Source organism: Hetaerina americana, unplaced genomic scaffold (assembly GCF_022747635.1).
Source record: "Hetaerina americana unplaced genomic scaffold, ioHetAmer1.1.p SCAF_12, whole genome shotgun sequence".
In the NCBI taxonomy this organism is placed as follows: Eukaryota; Metazoa; Arthropoda; class Insecta; order Odonata; family Calopterygidae; genus Hetaerina; species Hetaerina americana.
In genome coordinates, this window is record NW_027286292.1 from 20,028,544 (window position 1) to 20,040,549 (window position 12,006).

At 35.1% G+C, this 12,006-nt stretch overlaps 1 protein-coding gene across 2 annotated transcripts in view; it reads left to right on the forward strand.

The window, feature by feature from the left end:
• Positions 1 to 12,006, forward strand: part of LOC139685886 (SET and MYND domain-containing protein 4-like) — a 70,262-nt gene that overhangs the window by 26,423 nt on the left and 31,833 nt on the right. For both annotated transcript variants that reach the window (XM_071583014.1, XM_071583015.1), the window contains exon 3: positions 3,311 to 3,435. In XM_071583014.1, the coding sequence (XP_071439115.1) occupies positions 3,311 to 3,435 (125 nt within the window). The remainder of the gene's footprint in view (positions 1 to 3,310; positions 3,436 to 12,006) is intronic.

Genomic DNA, 12,006 nt, shown 5'->3' on the forward strand with positions numbered 1-12,006 from the left:
GCTTGGCATCACTCATCACGCATAAACAACAGCTTTAAATATCTGTAGATTCATCAGATTAGTGCAAAAAAATTAAAAATGACGTGCTGTATATTGAATTATGATTAACTAAGGCTAATGCTGATCTACGATTTTTTAAATAATTAAATAAATTTAATCAGAGATAAATGAAACATGGACAAAATCATAGTAGGGCTTTCAGGCACGATAGAAGCTTAGTATTCCTAAGTCAATTGAGAAAATTTAGGATTACTTGTAATATCATAGGGTTCACTCCTGGAACTATCACTATTTTTTGATTTAATCCAGGCATGGATAATATATTATAAAATGGGCGTAAAATGAACATTACCTTTGATTCAATATATACCTTGATCACTGAATATCGTAATAAATCGAGTATTTGAGACCTGAAAACTCCAAGAAGATCCAACTAAATTACAATTTATGAAAATTTACGATAAACAAACTACAGAGATGTTCGCAGGTGAGTTTCGAAATTTCGGTCATTGTAAACATTCACCGTCAATATGTTTGGCAATGTAAACACAATTACTCATGTATGAATAATTTTTAATGCCTTTGTGCGAATCTAAGTCTATGGCCTATTTTAACGTAATTTATAGCGGAATTTACGATGATTAAGTAGTCATTGTTTATCATATATTTAGCATACCCCTACAGAAAAATAAATTTCGATAAAATACATGTAAATGCGCCCAATTAAATATTGTTACTTCTGAATAAGGTTCCATTAAGGTGACTGAACTTAGTCAAATAAGCACAATTTCTTGATCAATAATCAAATAGAAAACTTCACTTACTGCCTTATATTAATTTGCGATTATTCCAAAAATATGATTAACATTTAATATAGGCTTATTAAGCTCTAATTCTAGATAGAATGCAATGAAAATGTGTCTCTGGGTGAATTATACCATTACCTTCCAAACCGGTCTTAGGATTGATTACTGTTTTTATGTGTATGTACATACATACGTTTTTCTCTAATATTTCGTCCCTCGTAGTTCCGCTTCCCAAGTAAAATAGGATGATTTTCAGTCCCTCTACTTTTTACCATGATTTCGTTAACTAATGCCCCACCGTCACAGGCCATTATCATTTTTTTCCTATCTTAAAAGGCATCACATGCAATGCATCAAAATGCATACCATTTAACTGTAAAAATTTTCTTTCAAATCTTACATTTAATAATTCTCTCTGGTATTCAAAATAAATAGATCAATATAAGTATAATTAAACAAACATGTATTCTTTGGCCCATAAATTGAGACTACGCTACGAGTGAATGATAATTACGTATCGTTTATGTAATAATTATCATTACGATTTCACTGGTCATTCGGCAGAATACCAATTACTGTAGATTGTTATACTTGATATTTACATTTTTATTGAGGTAATTAATTGCAAAATTATCCATCAATAATGTCATATTCCAATTGTATGCACACAATTGTGACTTTAAATTAATTTACAGTCTTAATTCGGTTGTTGATAAATCGTTTTAGCGATCAATTTAATACAAGTTCATTAATTACTGGCGCAAGCAATTATCCGAAAAAATTTAATTCATACACGAGTATGACGTATTTATTCTCTTTTCCGATTAACTTCTCTTCGAGGCACTTTAATATAATAGCATAGAATGTAAGATGGTTGAAAATACTTTTTAAAAGATAAAACAACATCTGATAATTCTTCCTAAAAATAAGGCCACGCAAATTGATCAATCGACTGAGAATAGCACTACCTGAGAAAACTAAGTTATTTTATTTTGTGTATCTTGATTCACTGGTCTTTGCTGAAATAGGGGGACCGTCATTAAGCTTGTTGATAATTTATTCTCCGTGAGCGAACCATTTTTCTCTCTTTGGAAAAAATAGGTTGTCCAAAGGAGATTTTAATTTCCCTTTTATTAGTCGAAGTTCCACCATTACAGAAAATTCAGTATAAAAGTACCTCTACCTTCACAGTTTCCACCATGTTAGGTTTAATGGGTTAGTTTAGATAGCTATTATCCCAAACCCAACTTTTTTCGAATGGGCATCATACATACCCTCAGTTACATGCACTAAGTAAATTTAAGATTTATCAGGGGGAAAATCAGATTTTAGATATTCAAAGCCATCCAAATCCATTAGCCAACCCGGGAATTGCAGTGACATTAGTTTCCCCTTTGTGCAATAGCGGCAGTATTATTCATTTATATGGTTTAATTAATTCTTTTAATGGGGTATTTCATTCTATTCACAGGAATAAAATTTTGAAATGGAAACGTTTTCCATACCTCCCATCAAGAATTAGGACATGTTGAGCCTAACTTGAAGTTCAATCATATTTTTGAATTGACTGCAGGCTAAATTTAGGCTGTGTAGGGAGTTTTCATTTTGGTTATGGATTATTTTTCAGTTACTCACTCGTGATATAAACAAACGGTATTTGTATAAAAATATTTCTTTTTAGCACATGGTCTTGATAAACCTAGGGATCAGATTCATTATTTGATTACACACGCCGCAGGACCGGGTTATAATTCCGAGAATATTTTTTACCCTTTTGTTATATATTAATGAGTTTTTGAGTGTGAAGAACTTCAAGTGCACCCAAGAACAAAGAGAAAGCGTTGCACTGCATTTGGGAATGTAGAGTTGGGTGCTCCAGAAAGTTCAAATACTATGATACTTAAGACATGCTAATTAGTAATGAAATAATCTATGCATAAAGTACTAGATGAAAGCTAAATCATCATATAAATAGAATGAGGAGTAGATGATGACAAGTAAACTAAATCATGATATGTCATAAATTAATACAATGAGTTGATGATCAGCATAGAGGCAATAATTCTTGCCTAAAAAAACTTTAACGGGATATAGCAACGAAAAGTTAAGTGGAATATAGTATCGCACATAGTGATTTAAGGAATCACCATGTCATTAATTATTAAACTGAAATTCTAAAAATCGAAATGAAAACAAATTCCAATAGCAATTATATTGTATGGTGACCTTACTCTACTTAAGCAATTGAAGACCAAAAATTCCTGCCGGACTAGATATAGTTATAGATTTGTTTTGGCGCAGACAATCTGGAAATCAATCATCTTTTCCAAGAACTACTAAAATCCTTTATCCTTTTATAATTAATCCTTTTATAAGTAATCCTTTTTATATTACTTTAGTCCCTTCGACCGCCAGTCGAGCTGCAATTTCAACCAGTAATAGTTTTATAAATATATAGGTTTTAACAACCATTCCTGAAAATCACATTTTGCTTTCACTTCCAGGAGATATTGTTGTCGTAGAAGAACCCTTCGCATGGACAACACAAAGCGTCGATGCTTTGAAGACTCACTGCCTTCACTGCCTGCAAAGGACGCGAACTCCAGTATCATGCAAAAACTGCTCAATGGTAATGAACCTTCGCTAATCATTTAAACATCTACCAATTTGAGATAAATATAAATTGGATAATTATTCTTGCAATATAAATGTGGGGGGCAATATACTATTCCATTCAATTTGAATTGAATAAAATTTTTGAATATTTATTGGGATGATTTTCAAATTTGCTATACTGAAATTAATAGCTTAAAGAAACAGAAAGCTAACACCTCAACTTAACTTGAAATGAATGACAGTTTCTATAAAATAAAACTGATCAGTTAACCTTCATCAGTTAAATAACAGAGTTTCAGGAGTAAAATGGTGGAAATCATTCATGATGAAATATGACACTTGGCTTTTTTTTACACAGCATAGTTTTATTTCAAACTAGGTTTCATTGCAGCGTAGTCACCAGAAGATGTTACGCCGTAATGAAACCTAGGTCGTATTGAAAGTATTGTGTGTGGAAAAGGCGATTGTCTTCTCTCACTTTTATCAATTAAGTACAAAATTCCATCCATTAATTTCTTTCTTTGCAATAATGAAGTCTAGAGCCTTTCCTATAGTTCGTGAAGCAACATATTTTAAAACGATTGATGGCATGGTTGATTATATTACCAGTCGGCACTAACACTGTATTACGAGTATACTAAATTTCCACTTAACGGATACCCTTCACTTATCTATTTACCCTATCGCAATTTTGAAAATTGATTGTGATAGGGTTGAAATTAGATTTCCGATTCCATTAGATCAGTTTTTTGGCTCCGTGCACATGTGAACCCCGTTTATACGTACCTTTACCATAAAAACTGTATTTATATGCAGTTAATATAGGTAGAATTCCTCAACTTTCCATTTCTAAGGCGCAATTATTGCCACAGACCCATTTTAATGTTGGGTGAGAATCAAATTTCTGAAAGATAGCAACTCCAATAGTAATTATTACAAGTATTACATGTAATGGTTATTAGTTAATGTTACAGCAGATTATACACGCGCATTATTAAAATCTGACAAAGGTTGTGTATGAAGCACGTACAGGAGTTCTAAGGTAAATAATAACTTAGGTTTTTAAGTCAATAAGTTATCATTTTTACTTGATTCTCGACTCATAACTTCGTTTTTTATGATATGAGTTTTATGGCAACAATAATTGTTCAAATTATCTTCACCTCGGAAATGAGTGCACATTTATGGAAAAATATGCTCTCCAACTTCACCCATACAAATTATGGCTATAGCCTTTGACCATTGTTTTCGTACACCTACATTTTGGAGGTAGGCGATCAGCAAGTCACGCCTCATCCATGAGATTTTGCCATTCTTCTCATAGCCAAATGTCAGGAATCCAGGGTCAAATATGAATATCTTTGCTCGATTCTCTCAAAAAAGGGCTTCGAGGAAATTGGTTTTGGAAAAAGAAAAGAAATATGATTGAAATACTTGTATAACACCTTGTCATAATAAAATATAAAATCTTATCCAACAGCAGCTGCTTCATTCATTCCAATTCCAGCTATTTGTAGCCACATGGAAAAATCCTTAACTTCTTCAGAAATATCAATTTATGAAACACAGTAGACTCTCGGTGCATATCAAAATATAGAAATATGAAATTAATGAGATATTATACAATAATCTCCTAATAGGAGGATGCAAGATTAAATTATAAGAAAATATTTTATTTTTGTAATAATTTATAATTTTGCCTTTCGAATAATGATAGCTTTTTATATCATTTAAGACGACTGAAAAATGTTAATAGACTAATTTTGGTATCAGCCCGCCGCTGCTGCCCAGGCAAGGAAAAAATGTGCAAATCATTATGGAAGCCAGAAGTTTTTCCCTAAAATTGGGTGCCTAAACGTAAGGTCACTCTGACCTAATTCTACGTAATGGTAATTTTTCCATGCAAAATAATAGAACTAAATTCCATCACATCAAATAAAACAAGTCACATTCATATAGAATGTAAAGGGTCATTTGCGATCAAGAAAACTCTCCACGGTTTTTAAGCAATGTACTCGTATTGTAAGAAAAACACTAAATTAAAGAAATAGACTCCGGTCAAAATTATTTTGCGACTTCCATTCGATTCTTATACAGAATTTAGACAGTTTTGATCACTGTCACAATGGGTATTTCAAGCATCATCACATATTGATTCTATTCATAGAAGACTCTTCCATGCTTCACGTCTAGTCACGACAGGCAAACAAATGGCTGCGCTCGATTCATGGCGCTTCGCTTATTTTACGCGAAGTGTCATGCCGCGGCGATACGAAACGTCATGCAGTCGTGCAGCCACTTGAGTGAACTTTGAGCGGTTTCGTTGTTGATAATGGGTTACTTCCGGATGACGTTGCGCCTAGCGTCACGTAAAACGGTCAGCTATGCGCGTTCCGTGCGAACAAGATTGCCTTCCATCATCGAGGGCAGACCATTTCCTCATTTTTCTTTTGTTTGTCAGGAGGTTGTACTTTTTCATCTCCTTTTTAATAACCAATACTACCCATACCAGTTTTATGTCTTCTCGTCGAGCATTGATATATCGACCATAAGTCGAAGTATGCTTTCTCTATGCATTTTTCATCCGCAATAATTCCCGTCCGTTGTCTTCTCGATGTATGGTGGGCATTAAATTGCGAGGATGAAAAAACACATATTTCTTTATTTAGCTTCCGCTCTGCTCTCTCCACCGTCTTTGTTATACAAATAGCGTCTATTAATATCCCACCATTTTTGTTAAATCCAATTTTTCCCAGGGTACACAGTCCACGTTTTCAAAAGTTTTTTGAAGATCAATGAATACCATAAAGATCTTTTTTCCCTATTGTGCTCTTTTTTCTTAGATGGATGTGCGAGGAAGAATAGCTTCTTCTGTTCCCATTCATCTTATTAATTCAAAAAGGTCACTTTTTTAGTATATTTTTCGTTCTATCTCCATTCATCGGTAGTTTATTTTTGTGGTTGTTTATGGTTGTGAGACTAATATTCTTTAAATTTTCTTATATTTTACCTTTTCTGGTAGAGCAATTTTTATCCTTCTCAAAGCCCATAGGTATACATGATGCATATTAAAAATGAATTTTTACAGCTGCACCTTGTTTGTATTTATGAAAAATACTATAGCGTCAAATTCAGACCATAGGGTGCAGACATCTCCCCATCACGTTCAACAGTATCATACACTTTTCACTATTCTTTCAAATATTTCTTCTGCATCATAGAATTTCCCCAAATCCTTTTTCTAGTAATTAGATTTATATTCATATTCAATTAGTCTCTTTGGCTATCTCAAAGGACATTGAGATTTGATCTGCAACTGATGAAGTCGTTTCATATACTTCTGCAAGCTGCCTTAAGTATTCATTGAAAAATTATTTCTTTCATTTTTTCACCCAGGGTCTTCCTCCACTTTTTTCTTGAATGTCTCTCCTTGCGACCGATTTCATTTGCTTCAACTTATCTTACATTTCTATCCTTTCTCTGTTCCTGACATTTGTGTTATTTCCTAAGAGAGGTTTCATTTAGTACTTCGTTCATGGTTTGTTTTGCATCAGTTTTCTTTGACCTTAAATTAATTTGAGGCTTAGCGCATTCACACTTAATATCTTATCAGCTGTCTTCGTGATCAATTATAACTCAAAATTTGCATTTCTTAATCCTTTCTCGTCAAAATGGCATCGTTGGCTCACCCATCTTAAATATTGCCAACTGCCATTGAGTCTTAATCCTTAAAACTTACTTAATTTGGAATAGCCCTTCATGGGAACTTATTTGCAATCGCTGTCGATACCGTCCCGTGACAGCTTATGCAGTCCTCAATTTCTAACGCTAAATCACTATTTTATGAGGTTAAAGTCTACATGGTATAATTTTTCTTTCCTGGAATCTAACCTATTGTCATTAATATTGAAATAATGTGTTTTATCAACACTAATTTGTAGAAGTACTTTTACTTATTCCAGATGCTACTAATATTTTCTTTCTTCGCCTTCTTCCTTTATTGAATTTTATTCTTGAAATATTATTAAATCTTCGCCTACATTGATATTTGTCATTTAATCTACGATATCATTATGCGCATCCCTTACACCATTAAACCCATCGACCTGACGTCGGGCATTGTAAATAAGTGTACCAAAATCCATCTTTGATTGTGCTGCAAGAAGATCGCCACTATGTTGTAACATTCGTCCTCACCCGTTGGCCTTCAAACCATTACCATTCTCAGAGATTTTGTCTGTTATCCTAAATCCATCCCCTAAAAATTCTCCCTCTTCGAGTTCCATCCTTCATTCCATTTCCTCAATTCCCTTCTTTACCCGGGGTAACCAGACATTCCAAGTCCGTATCTGGAATGATTATCATATTGATGTATTCACTCAATTGGACTCCGCCTTGTGAAAGGAGTGAAGGATTAGGAAACCTCATGAAATCAAATACGTCCATGGAGGTAGAATACATTCCTGCGGAACTATTTAAGGGTCCGGGAAATGTGGAAGGAGTTTTTATGGATTAATTCGTAACATTTATGGGAGAGGAATTCGGCCGGAAGACTTCATAAGATCAATATTGGTTTCTTTTTCAAAAAGGGTGAAGGCTTCATGCGCGGCCTACAGAATTGTAAGTTTCATTTTGCACGCTGCTTAAATTGTTCTCAGGTTCAACCAGAAGATGATGAAGAGTGTGGCAAATAATTACTTAGGGGATGATTAGTTTGGTTTCAGGATGTGGAGAGGCACGCGTGTTGCCATTGCAGTAATGAGATCACTAAAACAGAGGAATATAGAATACAATCAGGATTTATTTAACTGTCTCTTAGATTAGGGAAAGCTAGAGTGAATTGGCAAACACTAATGCATATATTGCAGCAAATAGGAGTAGATTGCAGGGATAGGAGACCAACTCGAACAGGTTGCGAATGAGTCTTATATCCCTCCAATTCATATCTCAGACTACTCAGGTGCGACTGAGGAATGGAGTCTAGATGGACACTGTTAGGAAGAGAAGTAAGGTAGAGTTTTCCATTATCAGCTGTGTGGTTCAACGCATATGTGGAGGAAATTATTACAGAGGCATGGGTTTGAATACAGGTAGCAATGAAAGACGGCGGGGAATATGGAAAATCAGTCAGGTTTGTCAATAATCAAGCTGTAGTTTCTTATTCAGCCATGGGGCTGCAAGCATTGCATCGGAAAATCAATGCGATAGGTATGGGATTAGCATTATTATAAATAAAACAAAGGTTATGCGTTTTTCCAGAAAGTTAAAACGTTAAAATGGGAGAGTAAAAACTACAGCAAGTGGAACAGTTTACGTATCTCGGAAGTGTTATGGACCAAAATATTCAAAGTAGTAGGAACATTAGGAGATGAATTGCGTTAGGCACAGGACCTATAACATGGAGGCGAGAATTAATAAGAGGATCCTTGAGCAATGATTTTAAGAAAAGACTCGTTTAACCTTAGATATGGAGTGCAGTTTTGTGCGGTGCGGAAATACGGTCATTGGAGCAGATTGATAGTCGTAGATTGAAGGCTTTTGAAATATGTTTATAGACAAGTTTGGAGAAAGTGATTTGAAAGGAAGAGAAGGAGAAGGAGTGTGGATTGTTGAGAGAATTCATGAGGAGACAGGAAAGATGGATGCAGACCATATCGATGGTCAATGGACTGCTGAAGACTGCGATAGAGGGGAAAATGTTAGGCAAACAAGGAAGGGGTAGGAATAGAATAGGGATGTTGAACGGAAAAATGTTGGAATGAAGTATTAGGCTGGGCTTATTGTAGAGAAGGATGTCGAGTCGTGTGTTTCATAAGGAGAAACTATACAATTATTTGGTAGCTGTTGTCCATCTCAAACATACCCTATCGGTAGATTGTCTAGAATAATACCTCATGAGTTTTTAACTCGAGAGGGTTCCATTGAAACTTTAATCGAACTCACTCAACGTGCACAAGAATTTGCCAGCTGCAACTCCTCGGGATAATGATTTGGTGATTTTCTGTTGCCTATGACAGATAATTACTCTATGTTTATAAATATTACCACTCCTGCTGTGTAGTCAGAGTTTCTCTACCTAAGAATGTGGCCTTCACCTTCACTCGCATGAAAAATGGGCTGCTGTTCCTAACTCCGAGTAATTGCTAGGTGCCACTCGCGGAGATGGTACTCGTAGGAATTTTTAGAATTGTTATGTCATCCAACCAAAGAATTGAGTCAAAGTTCTACAATTAACACCACTTATTTTGCATTATGTACATAATTTTAGCACAGTACAATCGTCATTTCACTGATTACAGCCATGCGCAGAGGCCAAACCACCACCCGCCACACTTGTTTACACTGGATGGATGAGAGCCTAGTCACGGCAGGGAATCCTACCGGATTTATGCAACTCAGCAAGAGAAACAGACGCAGTCAGCAATTCTCAAATGGTTGAAACTCTAATGGTTATTATGGAAAATTTGGCTGCGTCTTATTTTCTTGAGCAAAGAATTAACGATTCCCTAGCAGTTTCATGTAAGGACATGAGAAAGTGCCGAAATACTTTCCGAGAAATCATTCGTTGTTTCTGCTGCACTAGATTATTTCGCTGTTTAGTTTTCAACTGCAGTTATTGCGTGTAAATCATACTCATCAGCTTTATGCTTGTTCACATTTTGGTTCAGAGAGATCTGCTTGTTTGGTTAAGAGAGTTTGGCTTTACCTGCTTTTGATCTCCCGCTTAGATTTACGAACTGGATTTAAGAATTCGTAACTTTGATATAAATTTTGACTTGATGATGAGATACTTGAACTTTGTAAGGTAAAACATCAGTCTATTATTAACCGAATGAGTCTGAAAATCCCCATGAATACTTTACAGTATGTGAAAAATTGACACATATGTCACATAATCATTGAGATACCATTTTGAAAACTGAAATCGTCCGAAAGGTACCTCATACTTCTGCTTAAAGTAGTTTACTCATTATACTTGCGTAGCTTTAAATCATAATTCCTTACCCTCCAATGAATATCATCAAAGCATAAAATATACTATTCAACAAAAAGTGCTCATATTTGTGGACCAACATTCTCCTTCCAAAACAAACTGCCCAAATCGGCCTAATGAATTCACATACTTCCCCGGAATCCACAATTTCAGACACATAATCCACAAACTCTATCCAATCATACAAAACGATGAGTCCACTGCACTTTTATTTCCACATTGTTTCTCTAACTTACTTAAACGCTCGTCGAATATGCGCGAAATCTTCAAATATGCAAGGCCATCTGGGCGCCGCCCCTCTCTTCACTGCCCCAGTCCTCACCATGCATCCGCCCACGCTGTAAATGCTGCCATCTTTTTGCCCCCCCCCTCTTTGTCTCGGAAACCTAGCAAAAATTCTTTCCTCTGCCACCTGTACCTCAAAAAATATAATCTATTGCCTCTTCTGTAACTTGTCTTGCCTTCTACGTGGATGAATGCACTACCACGATTTGCCTTCACATGAAATACCCCTAATACTCTAGTAGAGCTCCCGCCTTCATTAAGTACTGTATCCCTAATCATGCTGCTATTCATGGTCAATCCATTGACAACTGCTTCTCTGTTTCGGGGATTGAGACCCTCCTCGAATGAGCTAGCAGCATGGATATGAGAATATACGCTTTGGCCAACATATGAATGCTTAAACCTTTCAAACCTCTCTAGCTTAATATTGCACACCAAAACTATCCAATACCTGCCATCCCCTCCTTGTCCCTTCATCCTCTGACCCTAACTCCTTCGAACACACTGCCATCCTAACGTATCATCTCTGCTCTTCCCCCGAGATACGACATTCTAAAGGTGACGAACTATCCGTCTAAATGTCAAGCACATCCCTAAATGTCCTTTCTTTGTGATTTTTATGTTAAGTTAAGTTTTGACCAGAGTTTATGCGTGCATTTGTGCATTCGTTTGAGGGGGAACCGACAGTTCTTCAGTGAAAAAACTACCCAATCAAATTCGACCCAATATTCTTATTATATTTCGATTCTTAAATTTAAAGCACTTTTTTTTTGACATTCAATCAAAATAACAAAGTAAATGTGCTATATTCAGTTAACATTTCATTTTTGGTACTAAGTAAAATGGAATAAGGCCTGCATTCACTAAAAAGTTGCGATAATTACGTATATCTTACCGTGAGGAAGAACAGAAGGAAACTATTAATCAAAAAGAAATAACAACATGAGGAAAAATTAGAATAATAATTAAATGATCATAATTTTTTCTCTCTTATTGTAACAAAGCATATTTTTAAATTAGGTGACTTTTAGAGGGATGAGAACCGTCGTTCTCATGTGGGAATTTAGAAATTAAATAGGTTTTATAGCACCAAAAATTTGGTTACTGGCTCTTTTATTTCAAACTTCAAAGAACTATCATAGGTAAATCGCATATTTTAAACTATTAAGTTTAAAATGTCAAAGATTTCAGTATTTGAGTATCGTCACTATTTTCTCATGGCAGTATTACCCGTTTAAAGTAAAATTCAATGTTCTATTACTTTTAGTATAATATAGGTACTCTTTCTTAGAATATGATCATGTA